We start from the raw sequence: 23558 nt of genomic DNA on the forward strand, positions 1-23558 counted from the left end.
CTTGGTCGAACATGAGTTACGCATCAAAGATGGCTGTAAACCATTTCGGCAACCTCCTCGCCGATTTTCGACTGAGGTACAACTCGGCATTAAGGAGGAATTGGTTCGGCTTCTTAAGGCCGGATTTATTAGGACCGCTCGGTACGTCGAATGGTTGGCCAATATCGTCCCCGTGTTGAAGAAGAACGGTGCCCTCCGCATCTGCATCGATTTCCGTAACCTAAATCTGGCTACTCCCAAGGACGAATATACAATGCCAATCTCAGATTTGCTCATTGATGCCGCAGCTAATCATGAACTACTATCTTTTATGGACGGTCATGCGGGATACAACCAGATTTTCATCGCCGAAGCCGACGTCCACAAAACGGCTTTCCGTTGCCCAGGGGCACTCGGCACGTACGAATGGGTAGTCATGCCATTCGGCCTCAAGAATGCCGGCGCCACATACCAACGAGCCATGAATATGATCTTCCACGACTTAATTGGGACCATCGTTGAAGTTTATATCGACGATGTGGTGGTAAAGTCGAAACGCCGCCAAACACACCTGGATGACCTGCGACAAGCGTTCCTTCGCATGCGCAAGAATAATCTCAAGATGAACCCAGCCAAGTGTGCTTTCGGTGTTTCGGCCGGCAATTTCCTAGGGTTTTTGGTGCACCATCGCGGCATCGAAGTCAACGCCAATAAAGCCAGCGCCATCATTAGCGCCCCACCTCCCATAACAAAGAAACAGTTGCAGTCGTTACTCGGGCAGATCAACTTCCTCCGCCGTTTCATCGCCAATTCGGCAGGTAAAATGAAGGCATTCTCCACCCTCCTTAAACTTAAAGATACCGATAAATTTGTTTGGCGCGAAGAACATCAGAGTGCATTCACGCAAATCAAGGTGGCCCTTTCAACCCCACCCGTGCTGGTTCCGCCTTGTCGCACCAAACCCCTTAAATTGTACATTTCGGCAGCCGCCGAATCCATTGGGTGTCTCCTCGCGCAAGACAACACTGTAGGACGTGAACAAGCTGTCTTTTATCTTAGCCGAAATCTGAATTCCCCAGAGCTCAATTATTCACCCGTCGAAAAACTTTGCTTAGCTTTGTTTTTCGCCGCATCTAAGCTTCGGCATTACATGCTCCCATCAGTTACGCAGGTCATTGCTCAAACAGACGTAATTCGGTACATGCTCACTCGACCTATCGTCAAAGGCCGAATCGGGAAATGGACGCTCGCCTTATCCGAGTTCAGCCTACAGTACGTACCCCAAAAGGCCATCAAAGGGCAGGCTCTCGCTGACTTCTTGGCCCAACATCCCTCCCCATACGGTTTTGAAGGAAGCGATGTCGACATCGGTCTAGTCACCATACGCGATAACCATTGGACCATGCATTTCGATGGCTCCAGCACTTCGACTTCGACGGGTGTCGGCATTGCAATTCAGTTGCCCAACCACTGCCGATGGTATTTTTCTCTGAAGTTGGATTTCAGTTGCACGAATAATCAGGCCGAATATGAAGCCCTCATTATCGGCCTACACGTTTTACACGATCTATGGGCCTCTCGTGTTCTTGTCCTCGGTGATTCCAAACTTGTGATTAACCAATTGAACGGCATTTTTCGTTGCATGAGTTGTACTTTAGCGCCTTATCACATGGTCACCACATACCTGGCCGAGTTATTCGAACGGATCACGTTTGAACACATTTCACGAGTCCACAATACCAATGCCGATGAACTCGCCCAGATCGCCTCTGGAGCACAACTCATGGGGGGCAAGCTCGGCCGAATCGCAGCCACAGGCCTGCAATCGGACCCGGCCTTGATCAATCGGCAAACTCTCCAGCGCACACACGTAATACGTACCAGGGTAATGTCGCTCCCATCCCTACTAGAACGAGGAGACCCCGTAGAAATGTGTGCTGTCGAGGTAGAACCAGATGATTGGAGAAAAACGATGTTACGGTACCTCGATAATCCCAACGGGAAACACAACCGGAGAACAAAGGTCCTCGCCACGAATTACGTGTCGTATCAAAATGAATTATATCGCAAGGGCGAGGATGGGTTACTGCTATTGTGCCTCGGCCCAGACGAAGCTGCCCAAGCAATGGCCGAGGTACATGAAGGAATTTGCGGAGCACACCAGTCTGGACGAAAGATGCATTGGTTGCTCCGACGACACGGTTACTTTTGGCCCAATATATTAAAGGATTGCATCGAATATGCACGGAGATGCGTACCATGCCAAATTCATGGACACGTACAGAGAGCCCCGGCCGAATTGCTACATTCGGTCACTAAACCATGGCCGTTCAGAGGTTGGGCAATGGACGTGATTGGCAAAATCACGCCATCATCGGGGGCAGCGAAACACGCGTGGATTATGGTAGCAACTGACTATTTCACTAAGTGGGTCGAGGCAAGATCATATGCCGAATTAACGGCCAAGGAGGTATGCAATTTCGTAGAGGAAAATATTGTGACCAGATTCGGCATGCCAGAAACGATCATAACTGATAATGGCACTATATTCAGGGCTGATAGGTTTAAGGAATACGCGGCAAGTTTGAACATCCGACTCGAGCAATCTACGCCGTACTACCCACAGGCAAACGGGCAGGCCGAGGCAAGCAATAAAGTGTTGATCGACATCCTTGAAAAAATGGTAAAAGAGAAACCTGGGTTGTGGCACTTGAAGTTAAATGAAGCATTATGGACATACCGAACTTCACCCCGATCGGCCACTGGAACCACCCCTTACGCATTAACTTATGGACACGACGCCATGTTACCAGTCGAGTTGAGTATAAGTTCGTTACAAGTGATCGAGCAGAGTGACTTGTTCAGTATTGAATATTGTTAAGCGATGCGGCAAGAATTAGAAGATTTAGAAGAAAGCCGAATCGACGCGGGTAACTTATTGGTAGCGCAAAAGAAAATTGCCGAACGAGCTTATAACCAGCGTGTAAGACAAAAAACGTTCGGTGAAGGAGAATTGGTTTGGCAAACTGTGTTGCCTGTTGGGATTAAAGACCCAAGATTTGGGAAGTGGTCGCTGAATTGGGAAGGGCCATTCGTCGTTCACAAAGTCCTCGGCAAGGGGGCGTATCATCTCAGAGATCGGACGGGTTCAGTTCACAAATTACCGATTAATGGAAAGTTTTTAAAGAAGTACTATCCAATTACATGGGAAATGCAAGAGTAAGACCATTGTATCGATATCAAAACGACCATTGTATTAATATCAAAAAGATTATTACAAGAACAAATACAAATACAATGATAGACCGGCTAAGGGGTCGAGGGGAGAAAAGTCTCAAGGGCAGCTTTTAGCTCCAGCCACTTCGCCTCACCCAGGATGATCTCAGCCTGCCTGGTCTTCTTGTTAAGCTGCAACTGCTAGACATGCCGTGCACCGGCAGCAAAGGCCGTCAGCCGAGCCTTGCTAGCCTCGAAGTCCTTCTCAAGCTCGACAGCGGCAACGGACCTTTGCCGTTGAAGGTCAGAAATTTGACGCTGGAGGTCAAAAATCTGGCGATCAAACTCAGTCAGCTTCGCCTTCTTAGCTTTGAGTGCCTCCATCTCAGCTCGGCCAGCCTCTTGCGCGACCTTGGCAGCCTTCAAGTCATCCTCGGCTTGAAGGGCTCGCTCGAAGATGTAGAAGTGTTGCCGAGTTCGCTCCAGGAGGTCGGTCAGAAAAGAGATACCCTCCGAGCTCAGATGACCACCGCTGGCGAGGTCATTGAGACACTCTCCAACAGAGTCGAGGCCTTTGCACCGGAGAGCTTGGGAGGCAGTCAGAGACAAGACTTCGTGCAGCTTCACGAAGACTTCGGCAGGCGTAGCTCCCGCCGATTCGGCCGGAGCAGCAGAAGAACCGGCCTCACCGGTCGTGCTCTGAAGAAGGGCATCAAGCTCCACTTCCCACGACGGCTGCACATAAAAGGAGAACTTTGTGAAGAAAAGACAGACGTCGTGATATAGTGCATAAAGGAAAAGGGGATTGTTTTAGACCTGCCGAGAGGAGACTTCGGCCATGCCCTCTGGGTCATTGCTCGAACCCAGGGAACTTAATGGCCGAGCCCAGTGCCTTAGACCGTTACGCAATTCACGCGGCCGATGGAGGTTATCTATATTTGATGGCCACGACGGCGGCCAGGAAATATAAACAACACCCCTCGGCGCATAAAATTGCCGGTGAAATGAATGATCGGGCACCTGACATTTTAATAATCTTTTAAGAACATGTGTCATTGGAAAATTAATGCAAAAAAGAGAAGACTTACATAGGCCGAGGTGAATTCCTGCGGAGGAATGGGGAGATCTTCATCCTGGGGGTGGATCGGCGACTCGGCCGTAGCCTCAGGCTCGGCCATGGGTCGCTTGCCGCGATCCGCCGGAGGAGTCGGTCGAGCGGCCGCCTCGACTGTCGGAGGAGGACGGACGGGAGGGGAGCTAACCGGTCGGCGACGACGTTGCAGGGGGATCTCCCCGCTCTCGCTCTCGACATCCTGAACAAAAAGAAAAAACGTTGTGTTACGACCAAAAAAAAAAAAAAAAAAAAAAAAAAAAAAAAAACCTAAAGGAAAAAGGGTAAAGGCAGAATTGTACCTCCAGGATGACCGTTGGAGAAGAAGGTCCCTCGACAGGGGCAGCCGACTTTCCCGTGGCCTCAGGAGGGGAGACGCCCGGAGGAGTCGGGCCACCCGGCAAAGGAGGTGAGCCGGCAGGAGCAGCCGTCCCTGTGGTGTCACTAGGGACGACATGAATTTCCCGGTCGCCCTTCTTCGCCAATTTCTTGACGCGTTTAGAAGGGCGAGGGGCATCAACCTCCGGCTCGGCCGCTCGGTGGGGGCGTTTGGCTGGAACTGCCCGCTCGGCGGCGATGGGCTTCTGCACCTTCTTCGCCTTCGCCACCGCGGCGACCACCTCTACCTTCCTCGGCGCATGACCCCCTGAAATGGCAAAATAATTGTTAAACAAGGGCAAGTTTTTTGAAATAGCAAAGTAATTAGTCAGCAATATACCTTGAGCCGACTCCTTAGGTTGGGTCGAGGGCGCTAACCCGGGCCGATCGCCAAAGACTCTGCTCACCACGTCTTCGACCAAGGCGCCGAAGAAGTCGCCGGTATACTCATCCCACCAATCCCCAAAGGTATCGGTGCCCAAGGATTCCGGAACGGTTGGCCGAAGACGGAATTTCTTGCACCGATCTTGGAATTCTTGCTCCGTCGACCGGCATTCCCTCTCGGAAGAACCAGAAAGACGCCCTCGGCTCAAGAGGGAACGGGAGGTGAGCAAGGGAACCGGGCAACCTTGGAGGTAGCCGAGTTGCCGGGCGACGAAGTGGGGATGGTAGACCTCCCAGCCAGCTCGACGGGCGTCGCAACCAAGGGGAAGGTCGCGAGCCAGTACGATTGACCCCCAGGACTGACGGAGGCCCGCATCCTCGGTCTCGGCCCAAGCTGCCGTCGGGAGCCTGATCGAGGCAGGGTACTCCTGGCGCCGGCACACCAAAAACTCGTCGTCCGAAAGGACGTCGAGGCCAAAAAAGTGCCTAAGGACCTCGTCGGCCCGGTGAGGAGGAGCTGGTCGAGAGGCCAGTTGGGGGCCGAGGGCGGCCGAGCGCTGGAAGGCAGGGACTTCAGGCCGAAGAGTGGAGAAGTAGACCTGCAGCCAGAGTTGGAAGACCCAGAGGGGCCCATTCTGATGCGGGTCAATTTTGTTGATGGTCGTCTCGGCCAAGCAACGGAAAAGGTTGGCGAGAATAGCCGGGCTGAGCGCCAGAGGGTGACCACTAGCCAGAGCCTGGGCCACTGGCATATTCTCGACCAAGCATTTGTTCGATCTGGTACAACAAATAAATTTGTTGTACCAGTAGAAGAGGAAGGCTTCATGTTCCCCCTTCCTGAGACTCTCCTCACCCCGGCTGGCGAAATGGAGGATGAGAGTATTATAATTGAAGAAGTTTTTGTGAAGCTTGTGAACTTCTTCCCTCGAAGGCTCCCGATCACCTCGGCGGAGCGTTTCGACGGCCCGCTCGTCGAAAAGCGCCTTCAGGTCGAGAAGGGAGGGGCGTCCTGAAAGGGCGGCATCGATTGGGAGGCCGGATGGAGAAGTCCCAAGGATTGCCGAAATATCAAGGACCGTTGGGCCGAGGGGGCCGAATGGAAGGATCATAGTGTTGGTGGCCGAACACCAAAGAGTCAAGGCCGCCATAAGCAGCTCCTTGTCCATGGTAATCTCCATGGTCGAGAGCAGGATGGCATCATAGATACCAAGGGCTTTCCACTCCTCGCCGAAGAAAGATCTCATTCGATCCACCCAGGCGGCCCAAGCCGTGGTGGTCGAGGGCCAAGCTCCCTGAGGCCGCGCCAGGGCCCACTTCGACCAATCGAACCCCTGCAGCAAGGGTGTTAGGCACTGCTCCTTGAGCAGGTCGGTGACAGACGACGGCACTGCGTCTCTGAAGAGGGGACCCAGAATTTGGTGGGTGGTGGCCATATCCTCTTTAAATCGCAGCGTCTTGATAGCGTTCCGATCGATGAAATCCTTACACTTATTGATTTCATCAGAAAGCTTCACGATGAAGGAGGCCATTAGAGTAATCTGGAAGAACTGGAAAGATTGCAGAAAGGAAAACTAGAGGGTTTGGTCTGAACAAGCAAGTATGATTAAAAGTTGAGAGTTTGGGATTTCTGAAAGCGTAAGATACAAATAGAGTAAAGTGTGGGTATTTATAGGCTTTTCAGATAGAAGATCAAACGCCTGAATTTCGAAAGGCATTGGAATTCGAAAAGTGTTCGTTCAAAAGTGGGGGGAAATTTAACCGGGAAAGCCTGCAATCATTTCGGATATTTTGGGAACCTGCGAAAATGGGATCGAAGAGTCGAAAATCCAGGACGCACGATGGCGTGCGGCGACATGTTCAATGTATTAATAAGGATAAGACGGTTTAATTAGTGCACGGTTTCGAGGCCCATGATTGAAGCTTTTAAGAGCGGCGGAAGATTGACACATGGCCACGCGTTGGGGGCAACGAGGAAGGTGCAATCATGTCTCATAAATGTGCAGGAATAATGGTCATTAATGAAGTAAGGTCCAACAAAGCAATAAATGTTTTCGCTTCTTCAAGGCCGAGGCTCGACCAAGGGTTGACAGTCGACGACCTCAAAAGCGAGGGGGCAATGTTTGGGCCCAAAATATTATGATTGGGCCGAGCAGCAAGATGTGCTCGGCCCAAGGTAATGACATGCTATGGGCCAAATAATGGAACCCGGACCAACTGGCAGGGTCGGCCAGATCCTATCTTAAGTAGTCCAGATAAATGAGAAAAGGTCAAGGAAATCCTGGTGCGACCAGGATTCTCGACCAGCAAGGGATAAAGCCTCAAAAGGAGGAGAATTCAGAATCCCAGTAGGACGAGGATTGTTCGAGTTAAAGGTAAAACGGGACAAGGATTCCCAGTCCAAATCAGATTGGGATTCAAGGAGCGAGGTGCTATAAATACAAGAAATCACGCAATAGAAAGCCCTTCACAATCAGCATACAATTGCCCTGCGCAAAACCTCTCAAACACCTTGAGATTTTTCCTTTTCTTTTCCTGCCGACACACCTTCAGTTTGGATAAACAGCACTGTGGAAGCAACCGGTGAGCACCTTCAGTTTGGATAAACAGCACTGCTGCCGCAGAATCAGCCGACCGAGAAACACCTTCAGTTTGGATAAACAGCACTGCGTCGAGGTCGACCGATTATCTATCTAAGTCTCGGCCGAGAAGGGTTTTCGAACCTTTGTTGGTGGAGGTCATCTAACTAAGCCTTTTCGGCATAGTTGGGTGTTACGAGTTGCATTGCTCGGCGCATTGGACGTCGAGTGAGTTTATGATTGGATACTCGCAAGTAAGTTTTAGGGTTCGGCATTCCGACAGCCGAACTACGTTTACCATCAAGACGTACATCACATTCGAGTACTTGTGCCCATATAGTTTGGTCTCGATTCGGCGTGCTTATACTCTTACGAATATAATCACAGTGACCGAATCAGGGTCTGACGACCTGTGAACTCCGTAGAATTAGTAGCCTTGTCTTTAGGCTATAGAACCCAGAGACCGAGAGCGTTCCTTCCTCGGTCGCAATCGCAAGATACAGAAGTCGACAGCGCACCCAACGCGACATCACATTTTACTCTTCGGCCGAGCTCGACCGACGAGTTGGCACGCCCCGCATTCAACCGAAGGACGTAGTTAGCTCATTAGTTACTCGGCCTGCGCGCCACGTAGGTTTTGTAATTTTTGTAGTCAACAATGGGTTAAGTCCACATTAAGTTCTTTTTCTTGCCTTGTGAACAAGGAATTTTAGTTCATAGTCTTGTATGTTCGAGTGAAGAGACTCCAGAGCCCTCTAAGTCATTTACTTGGTTCTTGATTGATTATAATGAAGACATATCCATTAAACTAACTAGATCCAGATGCAAATAAGACTCTTAAAGTAGGAAAGCAGGTCGATATGACTTGATACATACTGGAGAATGCATTAAGTAATAGATCTACAAATTTATAAAACAAACAAATAGCCTCGGGCAAGATTTCACCTTGTATGGCAAGGTTGAACTTCTTGCAGTTACTTCTCTTTGAAATTACAGGGTTTATATGTTAAAGAGGGATGGATGGTAAACAAGTTTACACGAGGGAATAGATACTATGATGCTAGAAGGTAGCAGAGCTTTAAACTAGAGAACGATAGGCTTTCGAAGGAAATCTAGACAAGAGATAGCTTGTTGCTAAAAGGATCTGAGATCTAGGCTGATTATAGCTTTTGGATGCAAATCTGGCTTGAGAGCAGAGTTTGTATGTTTGTTTGTTTAATTGGTTAAGTGTCTTTGTCTCTGGGGCCTTTTCCTCATTTTATAGGTAAATCAGCCCAATTACTGTGACTTTGATCTTGCCCGAAAGCCTCTGAAGGGTAGTGAGTCATCAACTTTTTACATGTAATGCCACTGAAAAGTGTTCTTTGGCTAGTAGTAGGTTAGTCTCCATCACTTGTCACTTTAATGGTAAGCATGTGGCTTGCTTTTTGGCTGAGAAGGCTTCAATTTGCTTCTGGGCTTGGTGCTGGGCTTCAGGCAAGTCTCCTTTAATTAGGTATTCTTGGGCTTTTCTTCATCTAAGTTCAATGATAAAATATTAACCCAAACACATCTACCACTCTTCTGCGATGTCCTCTTTCATCATCTAGCACCCTTAAACAGTAATATTAACATGCTCATAAATCTCTATCTGTGTGCTTTCATGTACCCACTGATGTATATTTGAGCCCAAAATTGTGGATAATAGAAATTGTATCCTGCCTTGATGAACCATCCTTTGTGCTACTTAGATCACTGAAAGGTAAAATGTGTGTATTAGGAATTTGGTGAATGGTATGTAATAATTTTCATGGGAGAGAGTGTGAGTGAATGGGTCTAAGTGGAACAGAAGCTTCTCAGTAAACACCCTGTGAGTATTTCTGAACCTCAATTTTGTTCTTGCACTCCAAACTGCCTAATCTCATGAATGTAGAGGAATGGATGATGAATGTGCTGGGGGACTGAATGTTGATTGCACGCCCTTAGTTGGATTTATGCCAAATCAATTCCAAATGCAACCTGCAACCACAAATCAAAACGTAATTAGATAAGTAAAGAAAGATAACAAGAATAAAAAAAACTGCATTTGTTTTTTCAATTTGCTGATTTTTTTTTTCTTGTGATTGAAATAAAAGCAAGAAAATAAAATAAACGAAAATAAAAAGAAAAGAGTTAGAAAAATTGGATTGCCTCCTAATTAGCACTTTAGTTAACGTCTATAATTAGACTGAGTGAAAGGTTGGTGATCACGTCACTTGTTCTTGTAGAGTCAACCAATCTTTAACAACATCATATAACAACAGTAGGCATGGAATGAGTTGATATTTATCAATTATGTGTTTCAGTTCAGTGGTTGAATCTTTTATATTTGCCTTTCTATGTGAATGAATCTTTGTAGTCAAATAAGGTTGTTTCCAGTGAGGTTTATGTTTCCGTCGAGTTGCCTTGAACCTTGTATTTAACACTCATAATCTCTGTATTGGCCGAAATTTCTTGATGAGGAATTTGGCAATCATTAAGCTTTTTCTTCTTCCAGTTGTAAATATTAGCCTTCTTGAAGGACTTGCCTAGATTATCTTTAAAGTTGATGGACTGTGTTGTTGGAGTATCCAATTCAGCAACCAAAATTTTGTGATCAGTAGCCTATTGCTTTGGATCCAAAATAGTAAAAGCGGTCAAAAATAGATCATGTGATGTCTCATATCATGATTTTGTATGAATAGCTTCATCCAACACATCAATTTTAATGAATTCCTGCAGCTTAGTGGGTTGCGTTGCAACTTATGCATAGGGTGTGTGTGGCTTATAAACTTGCGTAGTAATTAGATCTGTGGGAATTTCAAGATCAGCATGTGTTGTTTCCTCCATTAGGCATGTGTCATTGACTTGGGTTTCTTCAATTTCAGATTCGTCCATCCTATCATTGGTTTTTTCCCATCTTGATCAACATAACACTCTTCTGAAACTTGTTGGTTGGCAATTGGTTGAGTAGGAAAAATTGAATCGGAATCGTTTCCTTGCTCTACCAGTTGATATGTGAGCTGCCCAATTTGCTGCCCCAGATTGTTGGTTGAATATATATTCTCCAACTTTTGGGTGCTACTCTCCATAAGCAACCTAGAGGACTCCTCCACCTTAGCAATTTGGTCCTCCAAAGAAAGTTTCTATGGCACATAGGGCTGCTGAAAAGCCTGTTGATTGCTTACCCACATGGTAGGATGCTCTGTCCACCGATTGTAAGAGTTTGAATATGGATCGTTCTCATTTTCTATGAATTGATACGCAAGTTGTCCATCTTGCTCTTCCATTATCTTTACTAATGGCTTGGTATGTGGCATGCTATCAACAAATTACTTGACACACTCTGCCAATTCATCAAGTTTGTCATCTAGAGAAGGTCTTTGTGGTACAGTTGGCTATTCAAAGGGTTGTTGATTACCCATCCATATAGAACTAGGTTGCTCAGTCCATCTTGGATTGTAAAATTCTGCAGAGGGATCACACCTAGGCCTTTGAGAGTTCCTCGTATTGATATAATTCCATAAAGGAAACCCTCATGTTGGTGGTGATTACCAACCCATCGTTGAGCTGCTCTCAAAACCAACCACTACTACAATATTAGCTTTAGGTGTCAGATGATAATGGCGGTTTAATAAGCCATTATGTCGGATAAAAGATATCCGACACATCATTCAGTTAGTGTCAGATAACAATGAAATCCTGTCGGTTATATTCGACATAAATTCCTGGCAAATATTTAATGTTGGATGCAACCGCCAGAAAATTATTATAACCACCAGTATTTTTTAATTCCTTTTTTTTTTTTTTGAATATTTTTAATATATTCTGGCGGTTTTTAAGTTAATGGTGGCGGTTATAACCGACATAAATTGTCTATTTTATTATTTTAGTTTCTGGCTATTATTATTTTAGTATTATGGCGGCTATTGTGACATCCCACGTTGCCCAAGGGAATGGATCCTCTAAGTCTTATATATATATATATATATATATATATATATCTTCCCATCTCTACCTAGCACAAGGCCTTTTGGGAGCTCACTGGCTTCGGGTTCCATGGGAACTCCGAAGTTAAGCAAGTAGCGCGCGAGAGCACTCCCAGGATAGGTGACCCATTGGGAAGTTCTCATGTGAGTTCCCAGAAACAAAACCGTGAAGGAGTGGTCGGGGCCCAAAGCGGACAATATCGTGCTACGGTGAAGTCGAGCCCGAGATGTGGTGGGGGCCTGGGCCGAGATGTGACAGTTATAACCGAAAGAAATTGACTATTTTATTATTTTAGAATGTTATATTGATTAAAAATAAATAAATAAACACATGGTCCTATCGGATATAACTGACAGGAAGAAAGCAAAACCCTCACCCATTCTCATTTTAGCTTTTGATAACCTTGAGCCTAGAGCCCACATGACTCTCTCCTTCTGCGAATGTCCACAGTGTCCTCGGTAAGCCCATAGGCTTAGGATGCGCACATGTATCGTGCATCAGGAAAAGGATCTCCTTAGGATTCCAAATGAAAAGTCATAGGTTTCTCTCATTGCTTTCATCTGAGTTTAATTAGAAACCCTAGGTCTTTCTCTCTCTAGAAACCGAAAAAGGTCTTCTCATTTCTCGCAGCCCTTTCTCAAATCAACACAAACCCTAGGTAGAAGCCATAGCCGCTCCTCCATCACCCATGAGAAATGTCTTCATAACTCTCGACCTACACACAATCTAGTCTTCATTGATGTTCAACACAAACCCTTCGCCTCCATTTCTCTCGATCTGAAACTATAATCCATGCCACCATGGCTCTTGGTCCCGTTCATGGAAGCCATCATCTGCACTAGATCTCGGTAGCGAAACCCCTAAGTCAAAGGTAAATATCTCATTTTGCTGCCATGGAGTTCCATTGAGTTTATTGTCATGGAAAAATCAAAGAACTAACACATCGATGCAACAATTTTTTTTTTTTGCGAGATTACACGAATCTACAACAAGGGAGGCGCACCAACACCCAAAAGTTCCAGATCCATGGCGGATTGTCCAAGACTCCCGCATCTTTAGGTAAAAATACAATCACCCCCAAATTTCAATTTTGATGTTATTTTCAAAGTTTTTTTGTGCTGTGTTTTTTACACCCATCCGTGTTTTGATGTATGCACAAAAGCATACTCCAAAGCTTGGATACAGCATTACGCAAGAGAGACAAAACACGGATCAAAATCCAAATTAAAGATTCATGCCCTCAGTTGATTGTGTTGGTTTTGCCTGTTGAAGATCTGTTGATTTGCAAGAATGATAAAGTTTGGGGGTAGTTTGTGTAGGGTGCTCACGGATCCATTCGATGATTGTTTTGTTGCAGGAATACTTGAGATCCGTTCGCTGGAAAATGCAGTCAATGTAGGGGAGGCCAACTTGAAAGGGAAAGAAATGATTCAGAAAGTGATTTATATTTTTTTATTAATATAATTTCTATTGGTTTTATCTGACAAATAATGCTTTTATTTATTCATTATTAATAAATTCTTTGTCGGTTATATCTGAGATAATTTATGTCGGTTTTAGAGTATTTTTTGTCGGAAAATTCATTTCCTGACGTTGGCAATTCTATCGCTTATTATATTCGTCACTACATCCATTTTCTGTCTGATTTTGCTTAAAATCCGACAGTAATATACGTTTCTTGTTGATAAATAGTTTCGTAGTAGTGAACAAAACATAAGCTACAAAGATAAAAATAAATTCAACAAGTAAAAAGATATATACAAAAATAATTAACTAAGAATATGATAAACACAAATTATTTGAAACAATCCCCAATGATGGTGCCAATTTCTTGATAGGATTTTTACCACCTGCAAAAGTAGGGATAAAAACCAACTCTTAATTAATTATTTAAAACAAAGTTTGGAAAATATTGATTTTGAGATTTAAAGTAATAAAAACGAATTTAAATTAAAAACAATTAAATAAATCAACTAGAAACCAATTTAAAAAGACACTATTTGTAAAAGCACTAGGGTTCCGCCGTCACCTTAACAATCCTACGCAGTTCTTTTAATTACTTACGAATTACCCATGCATATTTCGAAGGTTAGGTTTTCCTAGTATATATCCTACTTGGAACCTCCAACATAGAACGTATATCTAACATACAACCCGTCCGGACATTCAAATCAAATATGAACATGAAAGACTCATTATGTTTTATGAAAACCTTTTGAAAAATCATGCAACCCTTAAGACGTGGTGTTCATCCTAAATGAAATTACAATTATTAACCACAAGAAGCCAGCGTCAATTTCAGGAAACTTTCCGACCAAAATTGCATCAATTTACTTTTCTAAATATTCTAATGGTTGCGAATAAGTAAGACAATTATATAGTTTATGACACACCCCAACCTAAATTGAGGCTTGTTGGCCGTCACGTGAGGGTGATGCAGCCATGTGCGTGGTGCAGAAGTGATAGTAATATGAAAGTGTGAGTAAATAAAAACCAAACTAGCTAACTCGTACTAGACAAGTATATAAATGCGAGTGAAGCTATTTAAAGTGTAGATACACATATTCAAAGTATAGGTAGCCTAAGTGCAATTCAACAGGCTAAAGTATTAATTATACAGGATATGAAAGAAAGTTCCTACATTAATTGAAGTCTGTCAGAACCGTCATAGAATCCTTGTAAGCCACCAACATGAATGTCTAACTAGAACTTGGAAGGGCACAAAACAGAAAACGTGAGTGGGCAAAAGCAAAGCTTTAGAAAAAAAACCATTTCTCTTTCCAAACATAACAACCCCTCACCATGAAACCTGTATAATTTCCCAGAAATAATAATACATACGTATATAGAAATCATGCTCGAAAGTAGCGAAAACCAAATATATGCCATGTCAAGTATCTCAGCATGGAAATAAGAAAGCCAAGTGAAGTAAATCAATGTAACATGATATGCCAGCTGAAGTCACCTAACATGACCTTTAGAGCTAAACCTATAGCTCATTAAGTATGCTTGCACACGAGTCAAAACCACCTATTGTGGTCTGTATAACAAGGTTGGGTGTAAATAAGTATGCTCAAGTGCTACGATCACGTGAAGGCTGTGCGAATAATCACGGGTCACCTATGAGTCGAAACCACTGAATGTGGTCTATACGACTGGGCTGTGCACCAAACTTGGATCCAAGGTGAGTGTGTGGTGTGGGAGGTGAACATTATGTGAAGGATTGTGCCCTGGCCACAGGCGGGAGCACTAACACCAGGGTGCAGGATAATGAGCTCTAAATGCATCTATGCATAATCATAAACAATGCAACCACTATCATCAATATACACTCACCTGAAACTTACCTGAGCGTCCGCAGCGTCAAACAACAACATGCATATCTATACTAATGCATATTCTAAAATGTAATGTAATTGACATGACATTTAAAATCGTAAATCCATTTAAAACAATTTTTGAGAAAACATAAAGCATCTATACATATATATAGAAAACCAAAAGCCCATTCACTGGTATGTAGTAGGTCGTAACCCCCGAGTCTCACCTGGCTACGTTGTCCTCTAGAAACGTCTCACCCATATGTGAAACAACTATTTTAACGTTAATTCGAAGAACATAACCAAAACCGTGTAATAACTTCTCATACATTACTCAATTGGGGTGTTTGAATATACCATTATGGCTTACTCAACACCACGAGCATCCCCATATTTTAAAAAAAAAAATTTCGATGTCCCACGTGCCCTCACGTGTCGACCAAGGCACTGCCATATGCGCCAGCCATGAGTGGGCACGTGCCTAGCACGTTGGACGGAAACCCTAACGACGTTAGGGAATATCCCATTAAATAGTAGCATATACCATTAAATTTACCTGACGTCGTCAGTATATTCTATCAAAGTTAACGGAATATGCTCCTTTCTTCTACAGTGCCTCGCTGGGATCCGTCACCAACCGCCGTTGCGTCACAAGAAACTGGAAATTCCTAAAACCTTAGTTTCTACTTTGTTCCAACACCAAAATTCACAAATTTTATATGGAATCGAAGCTCTCAACTAGGAGAATATAACCATACTTCTTTGAGGTCCTAAAATAAACTAAAAATGATTGGAAAATCCTTCGATATTTCGGCTAAGTCTGTAACTCGATAAACCCGAGTGTCTCGACATCCAAACCACTCCAAAATTGTTCCAAGATGCTAAGGAAGTTGTATAGGCACTACCACGAGTCTTAAATCCTTAGATAAATCCCACGATCACGTCAAAGTAGTTTAGCTCCTCGCCGAAGTTTATGGAATCTTGAATTCTCGAAGTCAAGTTGCTAATCCCTTGGATTGTATTTTCTGTTTATTTTATTTTTGTTAAGTTTCTGACCTAATTTTGTTTTCCTTGTTTTAGGTACTAGTGCATGACTCGGAGTTCTCAACCGATTCGTGAGCAGATCTCAGACTTTGACAGTGACTTTGAGAGAACTTTGAGACGAAGGAAGAAGCATCACGAATCAAATCCGCCAAGCCCGGAACATGAGCTTGACGAACAAGGCCAAGAAGAGGAAGAAGAGGCCACGGCAAGGATCTTTGAGGAACCCACAGCAAGGGTATTTGAAGAGCCACAAGAAATGGCTGTAGACACCCGGACACTTAAGGAGCTTTCCGCCTCAGGTTTGGATAATGCCGCACCCTTGTGCATTCAATACCCCCCACCTGCCCAAGGTAAGACGGATGAGTTTGAATTAAAGTCAAGTTTACTTCATCATATTCCTAAATACCATGGCTTGTCCATGGAAGATCCTAACAAACATTTGAAAGAATTTGAAGTAGTTTGCTCTAGTATGACTCCCGTCAACGTCGATGGAAGCATATTGAAGATGAAGGCTTTTCCATTCTCTTTGATGGATAAAGCCAAAGATTGGTTATATGAGTTAGCTCCCGGAACCGTCACATCGTGGGAGAGCATGAAGAGGGCCTTTCTGGAGAAGTTTTTCCCAACTTCTCGAATCATCCTTTTACGAAAAAGGATAAGTGGTATACAGCAAGAAGATGGTGAGTCTTTTCCTACGTATTACGAACGTTTTAAATCTCTTGTTGCTTCTTGTCCACAGCACCAGATGAAGGAGGAGTTGCTTCTGCAATACTTCTACGAGGGGTTCCTGCCAATTGAACGACAAATGCTTGACGCATCGGCGGGTGGAGCATTGGTGGACAAGACACCCATGGCGGCCAAGGTTTTGATTGCGAACCGAGCATTGAATGCTCAACAGTATGAGGGAGTAGGCCAAAGAGGACCTCCACGGCACCAAGTACATGAGGTAAGTTCAACGTCCGATCTTCATTCACAATTGGCTAATCTTACTTCTATTGTTTCACAGATGGCCGAGGGAATGAAGATGCAAGGACCTGTGGTATGTGGCGTATGTTCTATTCAAGGACATGCCTCCGAAAAGTGTCCTCAACTCATTGAGAATGGCGGATGGGAGAGTGCGAATACCATTGGGTTTCAAAGCCAAAATCAGTCAAGACATGATCCGTACTCCAACACGTATAATCCGGGGTGGCGAGACCACCCAAATTTCAAGTGGAGGGATTCCCAGCAACCTCAGAACCAAGGAGGCTTTAGGCAACAACCCCCGGGGTTCTTTCCTAAACCCTACGGCCCACCCCAAAATCAAGCCCAATCCGGCCCAAGTGCCTCAGGTACGTCTCTTGACAGTGATGCACTTCTTAAAATACTAACTAAGTTGTCTAATGGGCAGGAAGATCAAGCGAAGGCTATGCAAAACCAAGATAAGAGGGTGGATCAACTTGAGAAACAAATTGGGCAGATTGCCGAGTTTGTAGGTAAGTTTCGAGATCCCGGACAACTCCCTAGTTCCACCATTCCAAATCCGAAGGGAGGTTTCGAAAGCGCAAAGGCCATACTTTTGAGAAGTGGAAAAGAAGTCGGGGCAGGTCCTACACCATCATCATCAAGCCCCGAAGAGGATGAAAAACGAAGAATTGAAAAGGAAGAAACAAGGTTGCCCACGGCAAAGGTGGACATACCTTTGCCGCAAGTCTCAATGGTCCCAACTCTGCCCAATTCTGCCAATAAAGGTAAAAATGTGTTAAATTCAGTTCCTACTAATGATTTCCCTTCAAATGTTCCTTTTCCTAGTAGGTTCAGGCAAACGAAGAAAGAAGAAGCCGAAAAGGACATCCTTGAGACGTTTCGGAAAGTGCAAGTAAACATACCCCTTTTGGATGCAATAAAGCAAGTCCTGAGGTATGCCAAGTTTTTAAAGGAGCTTTGCACCACAAGGAAGAGGATGTCAACCAAGGAAGTGGTAAAGGTAGGTGAAAATGTCTCTGCCATCTTGCAACGCAAACTACCTCCCAAATGCAAGGATCCAGGTAGTTTTACCATTCCTTGTGTCATTGGGAATACTAGATTTGAATCTGCCATGCTTGATTTAGGTGCTTCTATAAATGTTATGCCATATTCCATTTATGCATCTATGAATTTAGGAGCATTGAAAAATGATGGTGTAATAATACAATTGGCCGATAGATCTAACGCTTATCCAAAGGGAGTTTTGGAAGATGTGTTAGTGCAGGTAAAAGGTTTAATCTTTCCGGCGGACTTCTATGTGCTCGAGATGGATGAATCTGACCATGCCCCTTCGTTGCCAATCCTACTAGGCCGGCCATTCATGAAGACGGCGAGGACGAAGATTGACGTGTTTAATGGAACATTATCCATGGAATTTGATGGGGAAGTTGTTAATTTTAGTCTTTCAGATTCTATTAAGTATCCTAGTGAGGATCACTCATGTTTCTCCATTGATGTAATTGATTCTTTGGCGCAGGGATATATGGAAGATTTGAATGCCGATGCGCTTGAAAACGTCATTACAAGGAGCATGGAGCTCAAAACCAAGGGAGGGGAGCTTTTGCTAGGCCACGGCATACAAGAGTCCTCCCATGCCGTGGCCCCTAGTGAGGAATGTATGGAGTTGGTGGCTGCCCTAGAGTCACTTCCTAGGTACGAGGGTAAGTTTTCTAAAATTGAGTCGATTCCCGTTTCGACTAACAAGTTGTTACCATCCATAGTTCAGGCACCTACCCTTGATCTCAAACCACTACCGGGCCATTTGAAGTACATTTTCTTGCGGGAAGAGGAGACATTACCGGCCATCATTTCTTCATCACTCACGGCACAAGAAGAGGACAAACTAGTGCGTGTGTTGAAGGAGTTCAAATCTGCCATAGGGTGGACGTTGGCCGATATCAAAGGTATTAGTCCCGCCACATGTATGCATCATATATTTCTTGAGGAGGGGGCCAAACCAACTAGAGAGGCTCAACGCCGTCTTAACCCTCCGATGATGGAAGTTGTGAAGAAGGAAATAATCAAGCTGTTAGATTGTGGAGTTATCTATCCTATCTCGGATAGTAAGTGGGTGTCACCGATCCAATGTGTGCCGAAGAAATCTGGAGTAACGGTTGTGGAGAACGCGGAGAATGAGCTAGTGCCCACTCGAATCCAAACTGGTTGGCGCGTATGCACTGATTATAGGAAGATAAACGCCACCACAAGGAAGGACCACTTCCCATTGCCGTTCTTAGATCAAATGTTGGAAAGGTTAGCGGGTCATTCATTTTATTGTTTTCTTGATGGATATTCTGGTTATAACCAAATTGTGATTGCCCCGGATGATCAAGAAAAGACCACTTTTACATGTCCCTTTGGTACATTTGCTTATCGTCGCATGCCATTTGGTTTATGTAATGCACCTGCTACATTTCAAAGATGCATGATGAGCATATTTTCTGATTATGTCGAGAAAATTATTGAGGTTTTTATGGATGATTTCAGTGTGTTTGGTAATTCATTTGATGGTTGTTTGAGTAATCTTAGTTTGATTTTGAATCGTTGTGTTGAAACAAATCTTGTGCTTAATTGGGAAAAATGTCACTTCATGGTTAAACAAGGTATTGTTTTAGGACATATTATTTCTGAAAAAGGCATTGAAGTAGATAAATCTAAGGTAGACCTTGTTCGTCACTTACCCGCTCCAACTTCGGTTAGAGAGGTTCGTTCGTTTCTTGGTCATGCAGGTTTTTATAGGTGGTTCATAAAGGATTTCTCAAAGATTGCACAGCCACTATGCCGATTGCTGCAAAAAGAGGTGGCGTTTGAGTTTGATGATGCATGCTCCACGGCATTCAAGCACCTCAAGGAGGCTCTCACTTCGGCTCCCATTATCACACCCCCAGATTGGAGCCTTCCATTCGAGTTGATGTGCGATGCTTCGGACTATGCGATTGGTGCTGTTTTGGGGCAGCGAAAGGACAAACAACCTCATGTTATTTATTATGCGTCTAGAACATTAAATGATGCTCAATTAAATTACTCAACCACTGAAAAAGAATTACTTGCTGTGGTATTTGCATTAGATAAGTTTCGGTCGTACTTACTTGGGACTAAAGTTATTATTTTTACTGATCATGCAGCTCTCAAGTATTTGCTCACGAAGAAGGAGGCCAAGCCTAGACTAATTCGATGGCTTTTGCTCTTACAAGAGTTTGACATTGAGATTCGGGATAAGAAGGGCGTGGAGAATGTGGTGGTTGACCACCTGAGTCGGATGATACATGAGGAAGCAACGCCAATTTCTGAAACCTTTCCCGATGAGCAATTAATGTCTATCCAGGTAAGTGAGCCTTGGTATGCAGATTTGGTGAACTTTTTGGTAACTAAACATACCCCTAGCACATTTAATAGGAATCAATGTGATAAGCTTAAAAAGGATGCTAAGTGTTATGTTTGGGATGACCCATATCTTTGGAAATTTTGTCCCGATCAGATTGTACGACGTTGTGTGAATGAATCTGAGTTTCAATCTATTTTAACATTCTGTCATTCATATGCATGTGGGGGACATTTTGGCACCCAACGTACTGCCCGTAAAGTCTTAGAATGTGGGTTTTATTGGCCAACCATTTTTAGGGATGCTAGGACATTTTGCCTTACATGTGATCGTTGTCAACGAATGGGTAATATAAGTGTTAAGGATCAAATGCCACAACACCCTATACTTTCTGTTGAAATATTTGATGTGTGGGGAATTGATTTTATGGGTCCTTTTCCTTCATCACATGGTTTTCTTTATATCTTGTTGGCAGTGGATTATGTTTCCAAATGGGTGGAAGCAAAAGCCACCCGGACTAATGATTCAAAAGTGGTTGCAGATTTTGTGAAGTCTAACATTTTTGCTAGGTTTGGAATGCCTCGAGTCCTTATAAGTGATGGAGGTTCTCATTTTTGCAATCGCACAATCGAGGCACTGCTCAAGAAGTATAACGTGACGCATAGGGTTTCTACACCCTATCATCCTCAAACAAGCGGGCAAGCCGAGGTGTCGAATCGGGAGGTAAAACAGATTCTTGAGAAGACGGTTGGGCCAAGAAGAAAAGATTGGAGCTTGAGGTTAGAGGATGCATTGTGGGCTTATAGGACCGCCTACAAAACACCCATAGGAATGTCCCCCTTTCGGCTTGTGTATGGTAAACCATGTCACTTACCTGTGGAGTTGGAGCACAAGGCTCATTGGGCCGTGAGGAAGTTCAACATGGATTTAGACGAGGCGGGAATTCATCGTAAGCTTCAATTGAATGAACTTGAGGAAATACGGAATGACGCTTACGAGAATGCTCGACTTTACAAGGAAAAGACGAAGGCCTTTCATGACAAGATGATTCGCACAAAGTCCTTCTCTGTTGGACAAAAAGTGTTGTTGTTTAATTCTCGTCTTCGTTTATTTCCGGGTAAGCTACGTTCACGTTGGTTTGGACCCTTTGTTATTACTAATGTTTTTCCTCATGGTGCAGTCCAAGTTCGTAGTTTCAAAACAGGTCAAGAGTTCAAGGTGAATGGGCATCGCTTGAAGCCTTACTACGAGAGCTTTGTAGAACATGATGTGGAGGAGACAACCCACTATGCCGTGGGTTCCTATGAAGGTTGAGCAATGTGGCATCGTCCGGCTGGAAGACGTTAAAGCAAGCGCTACTTGGGAGGCAACCCATGCCATCAACAAAGGAAGAACTTGGGAATCGCTCCACACTCAGATTTGCGTCCCTAAACCCTTCCCTTTGTTGCTTACTTTATGCTTTGTGTAATGTTTTTAATTGTGTTTAAAACATTGAGGACAATGTTTAGTTTAAGTGTGGGGGGGTAACATTCTGTTTTGAGATATTTGTGCATGAAATTCGTAGGGTATTACCACCTAACATGTTTAAACTTGTTCTTTGCTGTTTTTAAGTGTTTTTAAGCTATTTTAGGGTGTTTTAGAGTTGGTTGTCTTAAAAATCCGAAAATACCATAAAAATTTGAAAAATTGTTTTGAAAAACCCAAAAAGAGTTGTTTTTGTGTGTTTGTTTGTGTCGTAGGTCACCTTCCAACACAATGATGAGGATTTGGTTTTTAATTGCATGATGGTTAAAGAAAGTTACAAACATGGTTGGACGTTTGATATACTCTTGGTTTATGCTTGTTTGTAGTTATAGTTTACGAATTCACATGTAATCACAAATGATAAAAATCAGTTTTTGTAACATGCTTGAAGGAAGGAACTCAAACTAACGCTACATCCCTGTGAGACTTGAGCCTAAACGTTATTTGGAGAGTTAAAATCTGTGCATTATTGTTTTCTAAAGTCGTTGCATGATCTCATTATTCATTGCTTGGTTACTACTTAGAAGGCGTTTTATCACTTAGTTCCAAATGCTAGAACTCATGCCCATTTCATTCAAAGCATGTCATTGATATGCATAACACATATTCAAGATGAAGTTGTGTAGTGACCACCACCATAGCCAAACAGCCATGTGCCCTTCACTCATTTTGTGTTTAAGTTTAACCCCATTGAGCCGTGTTAGCCCATATTCTTTGTAACCCGCATTATCTTCACCTAGCCTAGATTAGGACCATCCTTACCCTTGTTCTTGAAGCATAGTAAGCAATGAATTCCTTTTGAGTAATGTGTTGCAGGAAATAAGTGTGGGGGAAAGATTATTGATGTGAGTTTATGTGCCATAGGCACGGTTAAAAAAAAAAAAAAAAAAAAAAAAAAAAAAAAAAAAAGAAAGAAAGAAAGAAAGAAAAAAAAAAGAGAAAAAAAGAATAAAAAAAAAAAAAAAAAAAAAAAGTGAAAAAGAGTTCCAAAGTATTGGTTGTTGAAGTAAGGGCCCAAAACAATGAATTAGGCCCTAAGAGTTGTTTGAATCTTCCCTATTTGTTTAAAAGTTGATTTCTGCATTCTAAGGGAATTCTAGGTCTTAATTTCTTTACTTTACTCACTATTGCTTAAAGAACTTTTGTTTATCCCTACCTTTCCTTGTTAGCCAATACCCCAAGCCCCGTTACAACCCTTGACTTCTATCTTGAGTGTTGTGCATTTCAATTGTGGAGTTTGAATTTGGTATGAGCATATGGTGTCACTGGTTCTCGCATCTAAGTAGTAGCATTCCATTCATGAGATCATATCCAAACACGTTTAATTACTCTAGAAATTGCTTTCTTGGTTATAACATATGTGAGTACTAGTCTTTCATGTTCACATCAATCTTCTCACATATAACTAGTGTAGGGTGTGTAGTCAGAAAATCTGAGTGAAAATTGAGTGCATAACTAGTGAGGAATTGAGGGAATTCTCTAAGGCATGTTACTACATTCAAAATGTGTTTTATTTGATTAAATGCGAACTAGTGAATGGTGACTATGATTAAGGATGTGCTTAAGGGGAAGTAAGACTAAAAGCTATGTGAGTAATGATTTTTGACATGTCATGTTTCATTGGAAATCCCTGAGGCAAACGTTGGAAGGTTTAGGTTATGTTTTGTTTGTTGTTTCGTCTTGTTTTCTTTAGTTGTTTTGTTTTGCTCGAG

The 23558-nt window shown here is 43.6% G+C and overlaps 1 protein-coding gene across 1 annotated transcript; it reads left to right on the plus strand.

Annotated features, from left to right (window-relative positions):
* The first annotated feature begins 16041 nt into the window (after positions 1-16041).
* Positions 16042-18496, plus strand: LOC148691634 (uncharacterized). Its single transcript, XM_088683367.1, has 2 exons — positions 16042-17264; positions 18478-18496. The coding sequence occupies exons 1-2, from the start codon at positions 16042-16044 to the stop codon at positions 18494-18496; spliced, it is 1242 nt and encodes a 413-aa protein (XP_088539493.1).
* The last annotated feature ends 5062 nt before the right edge of the window (positions 18497-23558 follow it).

This window comes from Pyrus communis, chromosome 13 (assembly GCF_041283825.1).
Source record: "Pyrus communis isolate YQ-2024b chromosome 13, ASM4128382v1, whole genome shotgun sequence".
In the NCBI taxonomy this organism is placed as follows: Eukaryota; Viridiplantae; Streptophyta; class Magnoliopsida; order Rosales; family Rosaceae; genus Pyrus; species Pyrus communis.

Excerpts from the sequence above, each read along its gene's own strand:
- LOC148691634 (XM_088683367.1), top strand. The coding sequence starts at position 16,042 with ATGACTCGGAGTTCTCAACCGATTCGTGAGCAGATCTCAGACTTTGAC.